The following is a 22192-nucleotide window of genomic DNA, read 5'->3' as shown; positions in this document are numbered from 1 at the left end:
CTGACAAGAAGCGAGGATTGTTGCAACATCCCAGCAGATAATGGCTCCCCTGCCTGGCGGCTATTCGCATCCACAGCAGCCATGGCGCCGGCCAACAGATGGTTTTGTCCTGAGGCTCCTGTTGGCAGCAGTGCTGACAAACAAGTCATCTTCTGACCTCCACAGTGGTCAGGTGGGAGAATGGGCCCTGCCGGTGGTGAGCTGGATGATCAGTTTGGGGAGGATGGGTCTTCCTGACAGTCTTGAAATGGGCAGGACTCGACGAACAGGTGTGTGTGTGGGCGGGGGGAGGCTGTTCCCCTGGCTTGTGTTGGTGGAGCGGGCTCCTTATTCAGTTTCCAGGCGGGGGCCAGCCAGGTGTACACTAGCATATAGAGAGACAGGCTGCAGCACCTGCAGGACTTCCACTCAGAGGCGCAATAGCTTGGTCTGTCTCCTCCTCAGGTGCTGCTGGGGGGCTCACGAAGGAGGGAGGAGACTACAGGAACAGCATGGCCCATCCCCCCTAGAAGCACTGATGTGGGGCAGAAGGGAGCTCAGCTCACACACTGTCTGCTGAGGTTGTGGCAACAGAGGGTGCACTCAAAGAAGGGGCTGCCCAGGGCAGAATGAATGTAACCCTTTCTATGCCAAAGTGCCTTCTCCCCATGCAGCTGCATGTGGGTGTACCTGCCAGTGCTGCATAAGCCACCCCCCCTCCTTCCATTCCATTGAATCTATTAAGTTATTTCTAGCACCCCTACCACTGGGCACCAGATAGCAAACTGGAAGGCATCTTGCAGTCTGTGAGCTCTACAGCTGAACCAGTAAGGTTGAAAGGAGCGTATCAAAGTCTGAAAACATAGATGTAGGCACACACATGCAGAAACAGTGTTTTTTTCCAGAGATCAACTGTTAAAATACTTACTTTTATTAAAAAAAAGGGAAAATTACCAGATCAATATCATAGGCAAGGTTTTCTGTCCCTATCAATTAATGCAGAAGAACACTATTAGAACTCTGGTGTTAGGAATGTGTGTTAACTGACTTGCTCAGAACTGCAGATCTAGTCTTTGTCAGGACTGGAATCAGAATCAGGAGTTTCCAGTCCCAGTCCTGTGTCCAGACCACACAGCTCTGTCCTCAAGATCTGCAGCTAGGAGACCTGGCAGTTGCACACTCAGCACTATATTGCCCATCCTTATTCAATGGTCACTCTTATGTGTGTCACAATCTTTATTCATTAGGTGCTCATGGTTATTGGCATAGTGTTGTGGTATACACAGCATTTGACTTGCTGGGCTTTGAATACCGAAACCACTGCTATTACATGCCTGTCAAGGCCATTTAACTTTAGAAGGGGAATTTCTGTGGATTAGTCTAACGTTCAGTCCAGTGTTGCACCTCTGGAATGGCCAACACTGGATGCTTCAGAAGTAAGGAAACCCCTCCAGTGCACACGGCCAGCTGGGAACCATCACACCATGGAATGGAAACACATTTCTTCCTGACCACACCTGGCAATCGTCTTATGCCTTGAAGCCCTTGCCATGTTTCTCCTGGCTAGTCAAAAAGCGGATGCTATTCTTATTCATGTGAGTGTTTAATCCTTTCTTTGCTCTTATGAGGCTATTTCTGTAAATGTTTATTCCTGGAGTACATTCATTCCATACTACTAAGATGGCTGCAGTGTCATGAAGGGGAAACGACAAGTTTTCTCTCCGCCTGTGGTGATTTCAAGTATGTAGGAGCTTTGCTTTTTTTAACTGAATAGTGCCAAGATCTTACAAGCAGTTTTTGTTAATCACCTTTTATTTTTCCTCCTGAACAATAAAGTTTATAGCTGGACGGTGTTACTTCGGCCTAGATATACAATTAAATCAGTGGGGAAGTTGGTGTAGACAATTGGTCTTTTGGAATGTAATAGCTGCTGCTAGGCAAACAATTTTACGAAAAAAAGCTTAAAGGTTTTAGGAAAGAAATGCTTACTGTTTATTTACTTTGAGAAAATGATGGAGATTAAACGTGAGCGTTCCATCGGGTAATATTCCTTCCACAGGATTCCACCGCTTCCCAGGAAAAGAGATGCCTGGCAAATGCTTTGCCACCTTTGGTAAATACCACTCATAAGTCATCATCTACCACAAAAGATAAAAAGATTTAAATGATCTAAACTTTAAGACTAAATTCCCCACCTGCGCGCACACAAAAAACGTAAGTTTGCACAGATTAAAAAAAAAATCGGCTCAAGAGAGTCTAGAAAAACTTCTCTGCGTGTGTAAATGTATCCACTGACTAGAGATGTGCAAAGAGGCTAAATTTTGGTTAAACGTTAGGCAGCATGTTTTGGTTTTGCAGGCAAATCAAAAAACCTTGCAATATAGATCATTTTACACTTTCAAGCTTTCAGTGCTCATTTGTGACAAAGTGAAATAAGTGATCTCCTTTTCCATGTTAAAAAACTCTTTCCTGCTTCTAGGGCTACAAGGGAATGAAATAAACCCTGCAAACACACCACAGGTATAAACATAAAAGGACTCATTAAGGCAGTTGTATAAAAACTGTACAACTAGGAGCCTGAAAAAATCTCACCCACAAGATTGCAAATGACACAGAGTGCAGGAAAAGAGCCGCAACGTTCTACAAAATGACAAACCCCATCACTGGCATACTGCGGTCAGCATCTTGCTTGGGGTGGGGGCCAGAGGCCTGCTTCCATCTTGCAGTGCCTTGTGGGGACAGATCTCAGACTTGCTCCCCCTTTTAACATTTTCCAGTTGCCTTTCTGCACCCACGGGAGTCTCTCTCTTCACCGAGCAGTCACGAGAGGCTTCAGGTCCAGTAACTTCCCAAACAGCACAAATATTGGCTGTAAGTGACATCTGAATATTTTCAGTTATCTATTACTTGGGCAGCCGATTCCCCCTCCACCTCCTGTTGTCCGTGTTGCTGACAAGAGAGCACAGGAGGCAGAAGCACTGATCAGTGTCCCGTCACTGCATCTGCCTCTGAAGCACCATTGACTGAGCTCTCCCTCTTCTTCAAGGAAGGGGTATGATGATGTCCTCCTGAGAGCTCTCCTCCCGGGAAACTGGTAACGTGGAAGAAGTGGGGGGAGAGGGGGACAGAATGGCAAAAGTGACATGCGGCAAGAGGTATCATCTCACACCAGGGGAGACAGATTGGGCACAAGGGTTGGGGAAAGGAGGAAGCAATCTTTTGCAATAAATGATGAAGCTTCCCATATGATTGCAGCGCTCCATTGCAGGTACTGGGTCAGAACCCCTCTGTGAGAGGGCGAATTGCCATGCTTTCAAGGATCTGCGTTTGAGAAATATCTCATTGAGCATTTCACTTGCCTCATCAGAATAGCCCCAAACTCAAGTGACACATGGTTATGGATCAAGGCTACTTTCTTTGGGGTACTTTCTATCATTTCTCTACAAACTGTGCAAGCCCAGATCTGTGTTTTATAGTTATGTGCAGCTAGTCCCAAGGGCAGATCTCACACTGGACAGCTTGTTACCTTGAGAAAATGTATCTCTATAATTAAATTCAAGTCACATGGCTAACCATGTGGAAACCTCATTGGCTATTGCATAAACACACACATTGATACGGGTATCTCCGTATTGACAGGTGAAAAAACACTTTTCTTTTACATTTACAGATTTGCCATATTCTTCTTCACTTCTCCCTCACACCCAGTGGCTGTTGTGGTGCCATCTTGTTGGCATACATGTTCCACTCTAAGCCAAACTCACTAGCAACAAAGTTCTTAAAGTTCATGCCACTCTGGAGGAGTGCGGGAGGCACAGCCTTGCAATAAAGAAAATGGGCCTCCATGGTTTGAACATGTCTTCTGAGTCAAGCCCAATCACTTCAGGTCTCTGAGCTTGGAAACTTCAATTAGACCCTGAACTAAAGGAGACTATTTATAAAACAACGTTATAAATCAGAAAAATGAAACATAAGGAAAAAATGAAAAGCTGAACCTGTGTTTGCTTTCTATAGCAAAGTTTTGGACTGCCTCCTACGTATTTACCTACCTCTTGATCCACTAATGTGACATCAGGTCTCATTCCCTCACAATAATGAAGGTAACGAAGAGAATTCCCTGTTAGGTCTCCTCTGAGCAAGATTATTGCATCAGGTGGCATGGAGGACAGAAGGTTCCTTGCAAATTTATCAACAACGTAATTGCGGCTTTGGTCACAAATGCTTAACAGAAGACAACAAAATATAAACATCTTAAAACAGACATTGATGGGGCTTTAAACAATTTTATTCGATAGGCAGTCAGAAATAAAAATAATACCCATCTAGCTATTCAGTAGTATTTCACCCACAGATCACAAAGCCTTTTATGACAATCACAATCCCCATTTTACAGATGGGGAAAATGAGACACAAAAGTTGAAGCGATTTGCCCAAGGTCACATGGCAGGCAAGTGGCAAAAATATGAGCCATTACAATAACTGTAAATAAATACACTGTAACCTCCCATTTTTATTGGGCCATATAACCCAGACAAGCGTTTATTAGTTTTAGTTGCAAGGGCCAGTACAATGAAATGTCTGAGAGTGTCAATTAAAAACCATTTTTCTAGCTTTAAAAAATACCTCATTGTATTGAGAATCTCAGCATGGGACTATAAAGTCAGAGGGAGGGGGCAGATTTGCACCAGCTGTTTGTCATTTTAAAAAACAAACATTAACTGGCAGCTCCAACACAAAATGTCTGTGGTTTTCCAAACTGCATAGACTCCACACAGTCACAAGCTCTAGGATAGGCTGTTGAATGACTTTAGACCACAGGCCAACATGCCTCGGAGGCCAGTAGTAAATTGATGAGCTGCCTGTGGGGAAGGAACTCAGGGATTCTACACTTCCCACACTTCTCTGCTTCTGGCTCTTGCAACCTTTCTATTTCAGCATGCAGCCACCTGGAATTAGTTCATACCCAAGCTGGAGACACTTTGGCCTGGCCATGGAACAGGACTCTGGTGAGACCTTAACTCCCCCAAAGTACCCAGAGAGGCAGGCAAGGCATGTGGAAAGAGCAGCAGAAGGTCTAAATGGCCGTTCAGGCCAACTGAAATGTGTAACCCTCTTTATTGAAATAAAATGGAAATGTATTGCTTTGTATGTCTGAAAACAATTTAGTTCCCCGCCATGTTTTTCTTCTGACGCTCCAGGAGGCCCCAGCTCTCTGGGCCAGAGTGGCATCTCTGGTCCCAGAGAAAGAGTAAGGGCAGACAATGGAGTAGATTATATTATATTCCAGATGGCTCCAGCAGTCAGGCTGGAACACTAGAAGCAGGGGATTTGTTTTCTTGCCAGAAAGGGAGATCAAAGCATAGGACAGCGGGGCAGTGTAGAAGGATGGAAAGGGTGATACCAACAGGGTTGGAGGGCACTCCCTTGCATGGATCAGAAAGATGGCATCAACAGGACCAAATTATGGAAATAATCTGAGGCCACTTTGGGTGATGGCTCCAGGGATTTAGGTGCTGGGGGCAGGGCCTGCAGGACAGAATGGTGCTTCTCTAGGATGAGTGGGAGGCAAAACAGTACTTGCATGTCAAAGGGTCTACAAGATACTGCCACAAAGTCCCTGGAAAGTACTGTCTCCAAACCCATCTCTGGATGTGGCCTTTGAACCTGCGACCTTCCTTCCCCAAAGCCAGCAAAGAAAACAGCTCCCAGCCTTTTACTGCCTTTGTACGTCCTCTGAGTCCATGCAAGGAACCACCCCAAACCCTCCACGCCACTGCCAAAAATTGGCCTTTTAAAGTTTTATAAGCATTTGAGAAGAGAGCAGTATGGTTAGGGCCACAACGAATCTGAGATTAGCAATGTAACAGGGCCATGAGGTCCCGTCAAGAAGTATTTCTGGGGTATTTGTTACCTGTAATTGGCATAAATTTGACTAGTAACAAGAGCAGCAGCGGAAAGCCACTCCACGCACTGCAGCACACGGTTGTTCTCAAGCACTGTATTTCCGACAGAGACAAGAGAGGCCAGGCCTAGTCCTGCTAGAACAGCAACCACTGCATTGCTCTGCATCCAAAATCGCTCCACCTACGGCACAAAACAGCGAGAATGGACCCAGCTGACAGGCTTGTCATTATTATTTATTTGTAGGTGGCAGAGCTCACAGTGTGCTCAGCGAAAGCGCTCTATTTCTGACTGAGTTTTATGTGGCACTGTCTAGACCTGCACACTCTGATGAAGTAAGTATAGATAAGAGTAGCCCACTGGACATGACAGGTATCTCTTTGTAAAATTAATATAACACAAAACTTACCACACCCATAAAAAGTGGTTTTGTAATATCCAAATTTGCCCTCCAAGCAAAGAATAATGAATAAATGCATAGCATTCCAGTAAATAGCCATATCATTGATGTCTTCTCCTGCTTAGCCCTAAAAGAAACAATATAACGTTCCACTGAAAATGATTAAAAGGAGAACAGAAAAGTATATTTATCTTGAAAAAACATTATATATATATATATTATATATATATATATATATATTTATTTATTTATTTAAGACAATGAATTGGCTTCTAGATAAACTCAGTCCTGCCATGAGTGCAGGGGACTGGACTACATGATCTCTCAAGGTCCCTTCCAGCCCTACGATTCTACAATTCTCTTTTATTACTAAAGATCAAAGTTTTCTCTTTTCAAAGTGCACCACCAATGGAAGGATTCCAGAGCTACATATTAAACATTAAGTTTAATTGCGAAGAATCAGAAACAAGTAAAGTTTGTCTAATTAAGACATACCAATCAGCAGGCTCCCTGAAAGCGGCCACTGTGATTAAAAATGCTCTGTATTGGCACAGTGCAGAAAAATGTTACTTAAAACTATCAAGTTGATAACCAAAGACAAAATAGAGCATATTCATTCTGACTTACTGCATTGCTGTATGTAACCACGCCACGATCGCAAGGGCTGGGACAGTAAAGGAAAGTTCTGTTTTCATGTGTGTTACCTGAGAACTATGGAGAAATCAATTTTCATTTCATCCCCCCAAATCACAGTTTGCACAAAATGTCAATGAAAGTACGGCATAAGCACAGTGTAATTTATTCCTGCTGCACTGTGATATAGCTATATGAAATTGCAACCAAGATGTTTTGTATTTCAAAAAGTGGAATGAACATCATTTCAGAAGACACAACCAACCATCTGGGTGCGAAGACAAAAGGAGAAACAATGTCTTTTCCTGCCATTATTTTATTCATTTCATTATATAGCGCAATGCCTCTCCATTGGTCTGGGTGCTTCTCAAAAAGTGCATTACAGTGCATTTAACCTCTCGCACCACAATCTCCTCACTACGGAGGAAGGCGAATCAGAACAAAGCTTGGTTACTTATGGCTGGCTGACACCAAAGCTACTCTGGGCTAAGCCTGCTCTAGCTCTCAGCTAGCCGCCCTGCTCTTGATGAATGCGACTGGTGAGTGGCGGAATCTTGATTTGCACATTGTAGTGATGAGCTCTTCTTACCTGGGATGGTTGGGTGCAGCAATCATAGGTTACTGGAGCCCTAAAGCTGAAGTAGCTGCCAGAGAAATAGCTCTCTCACCATTGCGGAAGCTAGTGGTAAAATTACTCCCTTTGCAGGGCACTCCAGCACCCAGACTCCTTACTTGGACTGTGTGAAACGAACGGAATTTAGCCCTTCCTACTCAGGAACAGCACTTTCTGACTTACACAGCGTATATCACGTTTGCTAGGCAGCAGGGAAAAACCCCAGTGTCCCAGCATCCACCCACTTCCTTTGGTATTTTTATTTAATAGAGTTGTAACGTCAACAGGACTCACGTGCATTCATCCCAGGGCCAAAGCTGGGCCTAGAAACACACATCAACATGGCCACCTACTTTCTAAACATCCCCCACCAAAGCTACAAAGTCCTGAAACTCAGAACTACAGGAAAGGAATAATTATTACAAAGAATATTGAGGGAACAGGAATGACCCCACAACTTTGGGGCGCGTGAAAGCTTTTACTCACAGCAACATTTCTCTCATACTGGATCCTGCCTCCGATTTGGCCTAGACACAAAAGTTAGAAAAAACATGTGCTTAGACTGGACACTGTTTGGGGCGCAGCCTGTGTTTTCATTGTGTAGGTGCGAGTGCTTAGTACAGTGGGGCCCCAACTAGAGCCTCTGGGCATGACCCCAATACAAATAATAGCGATTAACTTACATTTTTGAAGACAAAGCTCTAGTGGAAGCTTTGCTGTGATATAATCGTCCAGCAGGTTACATTCCTTTTGACATCCAGTTATCAATTGTACTGTATTTCATGCATGCAATGAGAACTTTATTTCAAATACACCTCTACCCTGATATAATGCAGCCCGATATAACATGAGTTTGGCTATAAGGTGGTAAAGCAGCACTCTGGGGGGCAGGAATGGCTGCCCACTCTGGTGGATCAAAGCAAGTTCGATATAACGCGGTTTCACCTATAACGCGGTAAGATTTTTTTGGCTCCCAAGGACAGCGTGCTATCAGGGTAGAGGTGTACTACAAAATCACTATTTCTTCCACCCTTTCAGAAACATATTATACACCTTAGTAGAATCTTAACTGACAAACATGCATAGTATCCTAGGTCTACTTTCTGACTGTCCTGACAATCCGTATCATACGTGGGTGTTGTCCCGTGTCTAACACACAGAAAAGCCATTCACAGACAGTAAAAATATCAGCCCAAATGAGAAATATGTTACTAAATGATTTATTTTCTGGGATTTACACCTCCCCCAATTTGAGACATTTGGGCTGCACCTCTCTTCCTGAATACTGGCGGCAGCTCGTGTTTGTCCACGTGCCCTGAGGGCTTGGCCATGCCCCTTCTGCCCTCCTGCCACCCTGTACCAAAGCTGCACAGAAGCCCAGGATCCTAGCAGCAGAGAAAAGTAAACTCTTCACAACAGCTCTTCATTCAGTTGTATTAACTACATACATGGACCTGAGAAGAGGCTACTGCAGACGTAGCAACAGAACTTACCTCACCTGCTGTACACTGGGAAAGAGAACAGTCCCAAAAAGGAAATCACCACCTAAGACTTTCCATTCTAGACTCCAATCCCCACCCACCTAATATGAGACATTCAGAATGGCGTGAGCAGTAAGGAAAAGCTAATGGAAGAAGAAATAAGTAGGACAGGAAAAAGATCCTCCTCTTCTCTACAATTAGCAGTATTTATTTTGCCATCTCTGTTTGGAACGGCGTCCTGCTGACAGATGCTGCTGCTGAAGACAGGAGGTCAAGCCTCTAGAGCAGAGGTTCTCAAACTGTGGTCTGCGGACCACCAGTGGTCTGCAAGCTCCATTCAGGTAGTCCGCGGATACTTCCCTCTAAGATGAGCGCCGGGGCGGCCGCACAAATTAGGCGCCTGGACCCTGGAGAAGACGCACATGTAAGGTGAGGTGGTGGCCTTGGGGGGAATAGGAGGTAGATGGAAGGGGGCATTGGGGTAAGAGGGGATGGGGGAATTTGGGATGTGCAGGGCTGTGGCGGCCAAACAGGCGACTTTCCCCAGCTCCAGGGCTGCGGCTGCTGGGGAGAGATGGCCCTCCTTCCCAGCCCCACCTCGGGTGCTGATGCGGCGGAGGGGAGAGGGCACATCCATCACATTAGAAAGGTCAGACTACTGATATTAAAATATGAGTTGTGTGCTTTTATTTTATTGAGCAGGGGGTTGGACTAGATGACCTTCTGAGGTCCCTTCCAACCCTGATATTCTATGAATCTACGAAAATGTTAATTATTATTACGGGTTTTTTGATATAGCGCTTTTATCCAAAGTGCTTTACAATAGTTCGCTAACGGTACAAACAACATTTGGAAAGATCATTAAGTGGTCCGCCAAGACCCTCAGCAATTTTCAAGTGGTCCATGAAAAAAAGAAGTTTGAGAACCACTGCCTAGTGCTATATAAAAGGTGTTAGCGGATGAGCATATGGTAGCTTTGTAGGTTTCCTCTGTGAAGGATGATGGCCTTCCTGCTCCAGATGAGGCAGTGGAAATGTGCTGAATGGATTAAATCTCTTTCTAGAATGAATTTATATGCAGCTGAATATATATTGATTCAGCACTTGCTCCCCTAGCCATGAAGGATTTACATGTTTTCAGACCCATATATTGGGACGGAAAAAAATGAATGAAGATGACGTTCTCCTGAAGTGGCCAGTTCTAGCTAGATAAATGGTAGCAGCTTCTTTTTCATCGACCACGCTTTTTCTTTTAAGTGTTGAGGCTTTGGGATAAATGAAAGAAGAAAGCTTCCCTGTAAGTCATGGAAGAAAGAGTTTATCTTGGTAAAAAAAAATTACACTGGAGCACAAAGAATGACATGACCCCTTGTGGAATCATGGAATCAAGCAAGGATCACGCTTTCCAAGAGCAGAGGTTCTAGAGACTCTTTATACCAATATGAGTATGATGAGGGAGCACATCTTTATGAAGAGAAAACACAGGAAAAAGGATGCTATCAGCTCAAAAGGAGTGTTATGTAGAACTCATAACACTGTGGTCTGGTCCTAGGGTCAGGAAAACAGGCCTGACTTTTTGGCTGGATACACATTATGCCTTCAGTAGCCCTGAACTAGCAGGTGACTACCAAACACTTGGATCTGCCTGCGGTTTTTATATTGTGCAGAGCTGAGATGTGGGAGGGTCTTAAGTTCAAACCTAGGCAATCATGTGAGAAACACAAGAAACCCAGAAGAGCTGGAACACTGTTTTTGCCAGGTTGATATTCCTAACTTGACATAAATAAGAGAATCCTGTTCAGTCTCTTGCCATCTATGAAGGGGTGGAAGGCCTGACGATGGCTTCCAGAGTATGTATCACCCTGGGTGAGGATTCTATCTTGGCTAGGCTAAGCTACCAGATGCAGGTAACCTGTGGTGTAGGAGCACGTCATGGGGTAAATTGACCAGGGATTGATTCCTGGGCGTCCAACTTGAGATGGCTTAAAGGGGCCTGATTTTCAGAAGATGGTTGTTGACAAAGTGGATCTGAGGGAAAGCTGAAGAAGCTTCCAAGTGCCTTCCGAAGGTAGCCTCTATCTTCCTACCTGCAGGATCTTTGGTGAATAAACTACCTTCGGCAAGCATTACAGCCTTTGCCAGAAACGCTGTAACTATGCTGCCCTTAGGTAAGGTTGTAGTGGTATTCTTTATAGCAAGGCTGGAGCTTGCACCAAAAAGTTGTGATGTAGCTACTGTGCACACTGGACTTTTCTACACAGACTATTTGGGTTCTGGGACCCTCTGGAGTTTGCCAAATGAGACTTTAGTTTCCCACTCTTCTCTATTGAATTCTTTGAAGGAGGCATGAATGCAGGGATGAGAACCAACTGCTCTCCTCTTGCTGCCAGAAACAGGGAACCTGATGCAAGGATGGAAAGGGACCCAGCCAAGCCCCAAAACTCCATGGACAAGGATCTAACTACTGTATTTGCAGGAAGAAGGGCAAGTCAAAATGTTTCAGACTAGGGGTGAGGTCAAGAACCAAAAAACTTCTTTCATTTTATGTAACATTTATACTAAGAAATACATTAGAAGTACATTATTTTAAAGAAAAAAAATGAAAACTGCTTGTAACACTTTTTAAACAGCTGAGATTTCCCCCAAGTTTTACAATTAAAAACCCAACACAACTAAAACTGCATAATTTGACTTAAGATAGGGTAATTTAAAATTTACTTTTCATCCTTTCTTAAATATTATTCTTCATGCCAATATACACTGGTAACAAGACTGCAACTGAATGTACTTGTACATTTTCCAGTAAATAACTGTACCCCGAATAGCATGAAAGGTGGATTATTTTTCCACTCTTCAAGCCACCTTAGCTATCCCAAGAAACAAGCTCCGGAATAAAAGTGCTAAAGGTTAATATTTTACATCACTTCTCCTGCAGGACATTGACCTTAATGAATACAAAGGCTTTACTGCTGCATAACTTCAAGAAGACTTTTCTCTTTTAGAAAATGACACTATTTACCAGACTGAATGTCCCATATTCTTCCCTGAGAAAGTGGGTCAAAAATCCTTGAAAAGTCGTCTGGTCTCCCCAGGTCCAACGTGCTCGATTTAGGTAGGACGAGGCAGGCAGATAGAGATAAGGCAGCAAACCAGTCAAGAAGCATAAGCCCAACTTCAGCAAATGGCCAAAGGACAATTCCTGCACCAAAATGTGTCATATTGCACAACAATGTTTATTTTCATTTAATCACACTGGAACTTCAAGAACAGATAAAGAAAAACATCAAATAAATTTACACAGAGTTGATCTCTCAATTTATAGTAAGTCCCTACAAAATGCTATGTTAAACCTTACGATTTTGTGGATTACTAGGAAACTGCATCAAACTGATCTCCTTTGCATGGCAGGGTGAAATTTAAGTGAAGCAAATAATATTAGCTAGGACTCATGAGTCTCATATGCATCGCATCTTTTACATTTAAATCATGTCATGACATGTAGAGATGGCTGAAGCCCTGCAAGGCTGAGATAACCCACTTTCCAGTGATTAACAGTTGGCTGGTATTCCATCTGGCAAAAAAAAAAAAAAAAAAAAGCAGCTGTTCTCATGTAACTGCTTACATCACTGCCATCATCAGGAGTCAATTCCGCCATTTATTTTATCATGATCACACTGGCTAAACTGGATTGCTCAACTTCAGGGGTGGGATTTTGAAAATGCCTAAGAGAGTTAGGAGTGCAAGACTTTCCAAAGGACTGCTGGTCCTAATTCCTTTAAGCACTTCGGAAAATCCCACTCTTCAATATCTCATGTTGCTTTTTTGGGGGTCCTTCATTACATTTTAGTCAAACAAAAATATTTCCTTTCCTATTGAGTTTATTTGGGAGAGACAATGTTTAAAGCAACTTTCCACAGACTTAAAAGTTGGTGGCAAAAGTTCCTTAAGACTGAGGTAGAGCAATCTCGGAAGACATTTTACTAAACCAAATAACTTGTCTATTATAGGTTTTCTGTAGCACGGAACACCAGGGTATCTAAAGCATTTCTGAGATACACTGAGACTGTATGGCAAGCTCCCATCTGGAATTCATGAAGCTTTCTATTCTTCACCGATCGCTGGTTAAAAAAAGGCTTTGCTTAGGGAATATATGTTGATTGTATCATTAAATCAGCATCATGCCAGTTATGGTGGAAACATTTTGGCAAAAAGGGCTTCACAAAATGTGCTGAATATAATCAGATTCTGCATAATTTCTTCTGGAAGCTCATTCCTCTAGAAGATGAGTTCCACGAGCCAGAACATCTTATCCCCAGGTCTAATGCACTTCATCCTGGGCCCAGTACACTGCTTTGTCCCAAAGAAGAGCAGCTGTTTTATTGGGTCACAGATACTGATGCAGCCAGGATCTGACCTGTTGACAGGATCAAGATCTTCAACTGGCAGTGGAAACAAACTGGAAGCCAGTGGAAGCACTGAAGCCACGCCAGTGATGTGCTAACAACATCTGCCTCTTATTGCGCTTTTGAGATCTACTGATGAAAAGTGCAGTGTAAGAGCTAGGTATTATTATTATTATTATTGAAGTGGGTCACCACACTTTGTGCAAACTGAAGTATCTGCATTCCATCCATATTCAGCCAGAGGCAATGATTTACAGCAATCCAGTTTGGAAGTGAGAAATGTTTTATCTCTGGCTCGATCCTCACCTAGAAGGAATGTGCCAAGTTTCTTAGCAAGCCAGCAGTGGAAAAACATCACTAATGTTACCTGATTAGCTATACTTAGCCATGAGTCTAACAGAATAGGGAGATTTTATTCAACTTTGGAAAACGGGACTTTGACAGAAGAAGACGACAGTGTTTCAACTAGTTTTTAAGACCAGCATCACTTTGGTCTTGCGCAGGTTAAGTTTGAGCCAGACGCTTTTCATCTGAAAGCTGATCTTTTGCAGACCTTTTGACATCCTTGGGATGGTGCTAGATGCATTTGTGGGAAATGAGATATGCAGTATGTTGTTACTGGTATATTGCTGACAGCAGAGCTTATAGCATCTCATCTCCCTCTCCAATCAGTTTCAGACAGATGTTGAAGTTGAGTTCTTTTGGAGAGGAATGACTGGAGCCATTTTACTGCTGTGCTGTCTACACCAACCACGCGGTCGGTGGCTGACAGTGTCAAAAGCTGCAGAGAGGTTGTGCAGTATTGAGATGTGGCCTCTATTCACTACCAGGAGAAAGTCAGGACGTGGAGACTAGTCCTGTGGGTTAAAAGGACCATCAGCCACCAGGAGCTCTGCATCATGAGGTCCAGACAGCTCCCACACTTCTCCAATCTCCTTAAGGGACTCCAGTCACCACCAATTTGATCTACTGTTTGCGGAAGGTCATTTTAAACACTGAATATGCTCATACTTCCACACACTCAGAACTTCCGTCAGTATCCTCATCACAGTACTAACAATGCTCTAGCTACTTTAGAGATGGTCAGAAGACAGGGTCCCTGTCCCAAAGAGTTTACAATAGAAATGGATAGCTCTGAGAATGGTCATGTGACTGACAGCTTCAAAATCCTTCAAAGTCATAATCCTTGGCTGTGATGCCAGCCTGATGGATTGTGACTTTATGTTGTCAGTGGATTATGGTTGACTAGCTTAGGCATATCATGAACTGTTGCCATCTGTACACATATACTTCAATATAAAAGCAGTGTCAGAAGGGAAAGCAGTTAAGTGTTCAAACGTAAGAATTACTATCTGCCCTAGAAAAATGACACTTTAACATTCAACTCAGCAACAGATGAGTTACCTACCTTCCCTTTGAAAAGTTGGAACAGAACCCATAGTACAATGCACAACACATAAAGCACTATGGTGTGCTGATTGCACAAACTAAGCCCACAGCAAAAGGCGCCAACTTTCGATATCTGAAAGGAAGAAAGTACTTACAATTATTCTGAAAAATCTGCAAAATATACACACAGTGAAACTGCATCAATGCTGTATGGCAGGGGTAGGCAACCTATGGCATGTGTGCCGAAGGCGGCACGCGAGCTGATTTTCAGTGGCACTCACACTGCCCGGGTCCTGGCCGCCAGTCTGGGGGCTCTGCATTTTAATTTAATTTTAAATGAAGCTTCTTAAACATTTTAAAAACCTTATTTACTTTACATACAACAACAGTTTAGTTATATATTATAGACTTATAGAAAGAGACCTTCTAAAAATGTTAAAATGTATTACCGGCACGCAAAGCCTTAAATCAGAGTGAATAAATGAAGACTCGGCACAGCACTTGGGATCGGCAGCCTTTCACTGCTGTATGGGGTATTCTTACAATGGAAAGGCAGCTACCTTGTGTATAACATTCAACAAATATTTACAAAGCAAATATCACATGTCTAGATAGAGGTATGCCACATAATTTACTGGAAATCTATTTAAGAACTATTTCAGACTCAGGTTTTTTTTTAATGATTATATATTGATATCTATATAGGTAGATAGTATACACAGGTATGTGGTGGTGGTATTTATGTCATACCATGTACACGAGAGTAGTATCTATATGATAAATTGCAGAGCCAGAGTGATAAGCTGCCTATCCATGTGGTTAACTTACCTACTTGCTATCTATTGGGAGTGCTTCTACCATCTCCAATATCTTAGCAGCTTCTAACAACCTGCCTTCTTTCCCCAAAACGTGCAGTTCCCCTAAAATTACATTGGCCTGAGGCTCAGCATAAATAATATTCAGTCCTGCACTAGTGATAGGTGTGGGGTCCAATATCTCGTAACCCATGAGGGCTAGATAGGGAACTTTACATTGCTGGAAAAGCGAGATCGCTTGTAGCACTGAATATTCCCCAGCAATCAGACTCTAAAATCATGATTTTACTATAGATGGAGAAACTACTTTAGGTCGTCGTTTCAGTGGTTTTAAAGACTTATGAGTGATGATTTTTCCTCTCAGGTGTGCACAGCTGGCATCAGAGTTTAAACATAAGCACCTTTGCTTCATTGGCTAAGGGAATTCAAGACAGTACCAATAAAATACATAAAAACATTTCTAGAATAGTTTTTCTATAAAAAAATAGCACATCCAACATATACAGCTTAGACCAAAGATTTTAGTGGGGTTGCTCACCATTTCACTACTTTGTTACATGGCCATCCCAAACTTTCTCCCATGCCAGAACATCGCATGTTCTACATACCCCCAAACCTGTTCCACTGAAATCAATGGCAAAACTCTTGACAGTTTCAGCATGAGCCTCATATGAGCATGGGTTCATCACCTTTAATCTTTCCTACATGAACCACAAACATTCCCGTTATTTGAATTCATTGTCTACTTATCTTCTTTTTGTCTTAGGCTTTGTCTGCAATATATGCCTGCTACCAGCCTACTTCTATTCAGTAGGGTAGATCCTCAGGTGGTGAAAACCAACAGAGATTCACGGAAGTTAATGGAGCTGTACCAATTTACCAGCTGAGGATCTGCCCGACATCATCTGCCCTTCCCCACTCCTCTGACTGGTCAGGCACTGTCGTCTCTTGCTACTCAGGCACTTTTAACATTGAAAATGTAACCATGGCACTGCTTTCTTTGATAGTCCGTTAAAATGGCAGAGATGCGCAATACGAATGTTTGCTTTCACTGAGTGATGAAAAATCATCATCACAGATGTGAGTTTCTATCAATAGTCTGAAATTTTACTTTGAATATGATTTCACCATTAACAAAGGATTTTTTTTTTTTTTTGCATCACTGAAATACTAACACATCTGAGATTTTCAAACCGGCTTAACAGGTTTGGACACTCAGACCATGTTTTTCAGAAGTCACTAGTGATTTTGGATGATGAGCTTGAGGTGTCAAATAGGTGGGCCTGATTCCCAGAGTGTGCTGAGCACCTCTTTCTAAATACTAACCCCCTTTCAGGTGTACATAGTAGGATACCTCAAAAGTTGAGGCAACCAAAACCATTAGTCACTTTTGAAAATCTTGGCCCTAATTCCCACTGGAAATTGGGTATCTGAATCTGTTAGGCCAGCAGTTCTCAACCGGTGGTCCGTGGACCAGTGGTGGTCCACGAGCTCTGCAGGTGGTCCGCAGATAGTTCCCTCTAAGGTGCATGCCTGGGCGGCTGCACACAAGACAATGAAGGGCCAACCACCTAATTAGTGGAGCTGCGAAGGCGTGGCCCCACTAATTAGGTGCCTGGACCCTGGAGAGGACGCACATGTAAGGAGAGGTGGTGACCTTGGGGGTAGGTGATAGGGGGCAGTGGGGTGAGAAGAGGGGAATGGGGGGAATTTGGGATGTGCAGGGCTATGGCGGCCAGAGAAAGAGGCAACTTTCCCAAGCTCCAGGCTGCTGGGGAGAGACCCCCCTCTTTCCCAGCCCCAGCTCGGGGGCTGCTGCGGTGGAGGAGAGAGGGCACATCCATTGCATTAGAACAGTCAGACTACAGATATTAAAATATGAGCTGTGTGCTTTTATTTGTAGAACAAAAAAATGTCAATTATTATAAAGGTTTTTTTATATAAGCACTTTTATTCAAAGTGCTTTACAATAGCTAGCTAACGGTACAAACAAAATTTGGAAAGATCATTAAGTGGTCCGCCGAGACACTCAGCAATTTTCAAGTGGTCCATGAAAAAGAAAGTTAGAGAACCACTGTGTTCGGCGGCTCTGAAAATGTCAAATGACATCTTTGTGAAATTTAGCAGTCAGTGATCCAGAAATGGCAACCAATACCACAATTGCTCTTTGTGATGTTTAATGCCAAATAAAAAAAACCCCTTCATCTGTATCTATCCAGAGAACATGTATAATTTGAAGACCCATTACAGCAGCGCAGAATTAGTCAACTTCTAAAATTCTGCGCTACTTTTATAAAAAAAATTATTCAGAGAATTTATTGTGGTCATAAAAAAAGTGTTTATAAAAGAAGAACAGATGTGATGTCCCCATGCTTAGGGAGAATGGAGAGAAACACTATCAGTTTTTAAAAATTGTTTGAATGTGCCATTTTATGAACTATGTAATGTGAAATATATGGGTAAGATTTTCAGAGCTCTAGGGCTGATCAAAATTTTCCATCCAGACTTTCAACAGAAAATTGGGTTTTCAACTAAACAGGATTTTTGTTGCTAGTGCCTGGGTTCCATCTAATATACAGACTTTTAACTGAAAAATAAGAACCTGAAAACCCAAAACTTTTCAGTGTTTTGACAAAAAGTTGCACTTTTCTGCAGAAAATTGCAATGAAAGCCAGTTTTTGTTTTCATTATAATTTTCCACCCCACCTTCTGAACAGCACTCAATGATGCCAACTTAGATCCTTAATAAAGGAACGTATTTTTAAGAGCTTGGCGTGGACAGAGTTTCAGAAATGCTCAGTGCCCAGCAGCTCCCATTCAGAACCATAAACATTTAGCACTTTTGAAGATCTGGCCCTTAATTTTTAAACCAACCAAAATAATTAAAAGCAAACAAGCCATACACATGACAAATAAATTTAAAACCAATATTCACTTTGATCCAAACAGGTTACCTTTGATCTCTCCTTCGCAGTGGCTGCCTCCTCAAAATGTACAGTAAGCGCCATAAGCAGACCCACAAACAGATTGTTTAAGCTAAAAACCTCTGCTGAGATGGACCACTGCCATGTCAGACGAGAAAATGAAAACACCCCCGCAGCAAGGATTCCTCCAGCATATGAGCCAGAAAGCCTGCAAACACAGATAACATGAAATCTTCTTTTCCAAGAAAAAGCGCCTACTTCATTGTCCTTTTTTTAACATACTGTAGCAGCAGAAATTATGACTGCCATCCAGCACCCTTCCAAAACATTATATGGTTAATATGTCACTTCTAATAATTTCCTTGCATAAGATTTCAATTAGGAAGGCCAGTTATTAACCATACTGTATGCTATGCAAGGTAGTGAAGGCACTTCCCTCGATGACCAATGGCTAGCATGCCACACACAATATTTCTTGCAAGCATAGAGAGTAACTTCCAGTATTCGAGTCAGTTTGGAAACCTTGATGAGAGATGACATAGTGGAGCATAGCACACCAAACCAAAGAGTCATGCTTTCAACCAGATACCCTTAGCTGGCAGATTTCTGAGCAACGGTGCAGTCTTAAATTAATCAAGACACTGGATAAAAAGTGGATTATAGATATTCATGACGGTTGGCATTATAACTCTTTCCTATGGGGGAGCTTATAGTTTCATAGGGCGAGGGTAGGCAATGGAACACTGAGGGCGCTAAGAAGGAAAAGTGTACTTTGGAGCTGGGAGTACGGCCAGGAAAGAGAGGAAACAAGTGTGAATCCCAATGAGGAAGCAAACACAAGCAATGCACGAAGCACCCAGCATTTGGACGTTTGCAACCTTTTCTGTCAAACCCAGATCCCACGACAGTAATCATTGCCTTTCTGACTTCCAGACTGGATTACTGCATGCGCTTCCCATGGAGCTACATTCCAAGACCACTTGGATGCTACAGCTGGTGCAGAAGGCCCATTAGATGGTATTTAGCCCCAAGAAACATATTACATCAGTTCTTCAACACCTACACTGGCTTCCTACTCTATTCCAGGGCCAGTTTGTTATTTAATTTGATCTATAAAATCCTGAACTATTCAGAATATGGCTATCTGGGAGACCTTGCTCTGACTCAGTGATGACGGATGAGGCACTCAAGCTAACAGTCCTTAAGATTTAGGAGGTGGCAGCAGGACATTCTCAGTAGAAGACTCTCCTCCTGGAAATTCACTTTCTGAGCTGCTATGACTTAGCCGGAGTGTATTGCCTTTCAGAGCATGGTGTAATGCTCATCTCGCTGCTCAGGATTCTGTCAGAAAGGACAGCTGTTAGTTTATTTGGGGGATGGTCATCTCTCTGCTGCTCCCATTTATATTTTGTTTTTTAAACTCTCTGCATGTCCCTTGAGATGGGGACTTTGAACATTTGATAAGTTAATAAAAGAAAGAGATTTCACCAAGCTATACACTGCTGTTAAGTATCTACTGTATCCCCTGATACTGACATGGCTTGAATCGAGTCATTGCTTATTCAACCTCAATTGTTTCAGTTGTTAGTGACTGTGAAATGCATCATCGCAATCTCTGCTTCCAAAATATTTATTCAAAAATAGTAATGTTGAGATGAGTGTGGGCACACACTCTAGGTACACCTTCTCTGATATAAAAAAGAGAGAGCAGCTGGCAGAACATTCTCTACATAGGCTCCTTTCCTCTGAGATGCTCTCCCTCCCCTGGTTTGAAGCAGCCCAAACCCATCAACTTGGCAAACTCTGCAAAGCCAAAGGATTTGAGCAGGCTCAGGCAGTTGGGATGGAAGCTTTAAGCCATATTGGATCAATAACAGATGGGAAGCAGTGTGGTCTAGTGACTAGAGCACTGCACAGGGACTCAGGAGACCTGGGCTGTATTCTTGACTCTGCCACTGGCTTGGTGGATGACCTTGGACAAGTCATGTCACTCCCCTGTGCCTCAGTTTCCCCATCAGTAAAATGGGAATAATGATAGTCACCTCCTTTGTAAAGTGCTTTCAGACCCATGGATAAAAAGTGCTGTAAGAGCTCGGTATTCTCATCTACTCTATTCTGCAACTATTTCATCATGATTGGTTGGGTGGGGGGAAGGGGGAAGAGAAGCACTACTGTTGCTTTAACTCACAGTGTAACTTTTTTATTGGGTTTTAAATAAACAAGGGCCCTCACAGCTCCTTCCTTCAGCGTGGAATCCAAAATCTAAATACAGAAAGGTCCAGATCTGTTTGTTTCATTTAACAATTGCTCCCTTCTCTTCTCTGCCAGAGCACAGGACTCCACAGTTAAGCAAACTTGAAAAAAATCCAGATTTTGTCCCAAAATAGATTTAAACATAAAACATGCTTCTGAAGCGGCATCCCCCCCGCCCTGAGAGAAGATACTTTCATAAACGTATCTAGTAAATTGATTCCTGAAATTGGTAGGCAAATAAAATCAGCCACTACTGTAATTTCAGTTTGCAGGTATAGTACCACAAGGCCTTGATCCTGAACTGTTGCAATCAACGGGATCTTTGCCACTGCTTTCAATGCATCAAGATTGAAATGTCTGCAACCGGAACAACTGTTGACATTTGGTGGGAAGGAGAGAAAGCTGGCTCAATGGGACGATGCACTGGCCTTTCCCTCCCCTTTGGAGACTGAATTCAAATCCTTGCTTTGCTCACAGGGGAATGTGAATTTGATCTGACCCATAACCCCATCACAACATTACCACGCAATCTGGCATGGCTGCTGAGAGAGGCAGAGAACAAGAACGGCAGCAGGTTGTTTTACACCACAGGACTGAGATACACTGGTACAAATGGCTGAAGTTTGCATAATCCCTGCTGGCATTGTGCTGGGCTCCCGACAATTAGATCAAACTTCGCTGACAATATTTGCACTCCTGAAGATTTTACATGCTGCCTAATTCATACAAAATATTTATTGTAAGTGTCAAATTTAGGGCTTTTTTTGTTTAATACTTAAAACCATTTAAAGGCCAACCTAGTAACGCTTTTATTGTGTGTAATGCAGAACCCCACTCATGGGCCACGCTTACAACCTCAGCACTACAGATTTGGACATAAAGCTTCAAAAGGGATATTCTAAACCAGCGGCTCTGAACCTTTCCAGACCACTGTACCCTTTTAAGGAGTCTGAGTTGTCCTGTGTGCCCCCAAGTTTCACCAGACTTAAAAACTACTTGCTTACAAAATCAGACATAAAAATACAAGTGTCACCACACACTATTACTGAAAAATTGCTCTCTCATTTTTACCATATATAATAATAAAATAAATGGGAATATAAATATTGCACTTATATTTCAGTGTGTAATATAGAGAGCAACATAAATAAGACATTGTCTATGAAATTTTAGTTTGTACTGACTTTGCTAGTGCTTTTTATGTAGCCTGTTGTAAAACTAGGCAAATATTCAGATGAGTTGATCTATCCCACGGAAGACCTTTGCGTACCCCTGGGGTACGCATATCCCTGGTTGAGACTCACTGATCTGAAACACAGAAATAAGATTTTAAAATCCCACCTTGATAGTGGCATGGAAATCACAAAAGTCTTGAAATAACTCTGATAGCTAGCTAAATACA

The 22192-nt window shown here is 42.7% G+C and overlaps 1 protein-coding gene across 12 annotated transcripts in view; it reads right to left on the bottom strand.

Annotated features, from left to right (window-relative positions):
* Positions 1 to 22192, bottom strand: part of TMEM260 (transmembrane protein 260) — a 50890-nt gene that overhangs the window by 4043 nt on the left and 24655 nt on the right. For 7 of the 12 annotated variants that reach the window (XM_030562982.1, XM_030562985.1, XM_030562989.1 and 4 more), the window contains 9 exons: positions 18568 to 18745; positions 14818 to 14931; positions 12026 to 12205; positions 8013 to 8053; positions 6908 to 6991; positions 6290 to 6407; positions 5891 to 6063; positions 4029 to 4200; positions 1969 to 2117 (listed from right to left, as the gene is read on the bottom strand). In XM_030562982.1, the coding sequence (XP_030418842.1) occupies positions 1969 to 2117; positions 4029 to 4200; positions 5891 to 6063; positions 6290 to 6407; positions 6908 to 6991; positions 8013 to 8053; positions 12026 to 12205; positions 14818 to 14931; positions 18568 to 18745 (1209 nt within the window). Of the gene's footprint in view, positions 1 to 1968; positions 2118 to 4028; positions 4201 to 5890; positions 6064 to 6289; positions 6408 to 6907; positions 6992 to 8012; positions 8054 to 12025; positions 12206 to 14817; positions 14932 to 18567; positions 18746 to 21312; positions 21839 to 21974; positions 22143 to 22192 lie in introns of those variants that run through there. The other 5 variants (XM_030562991.1, XM_030562994.1, XM_030562987.1 and 2 more) reach the window with 5 other exon arrangements.

The sequence above is a fragment of the Gopherus evgoodei genome, chromosome 4, assembly GCF_007399415.2.
Source record: "Gopherus evgoodei ecotype Sinaloan lineage chromosome 4, rGopEvg1_v1.p, whole genome shotgun sequence".
NCBI lineage: Eukaryota > Metazoa > Chordata > Testudines > Testudinidae > Gopherus > Gopherus evgoodei.
Note: the sequence above shows the minus strand (reverse complement) of the source record. Positions and strands in the feature narration are given on the sequence as shown.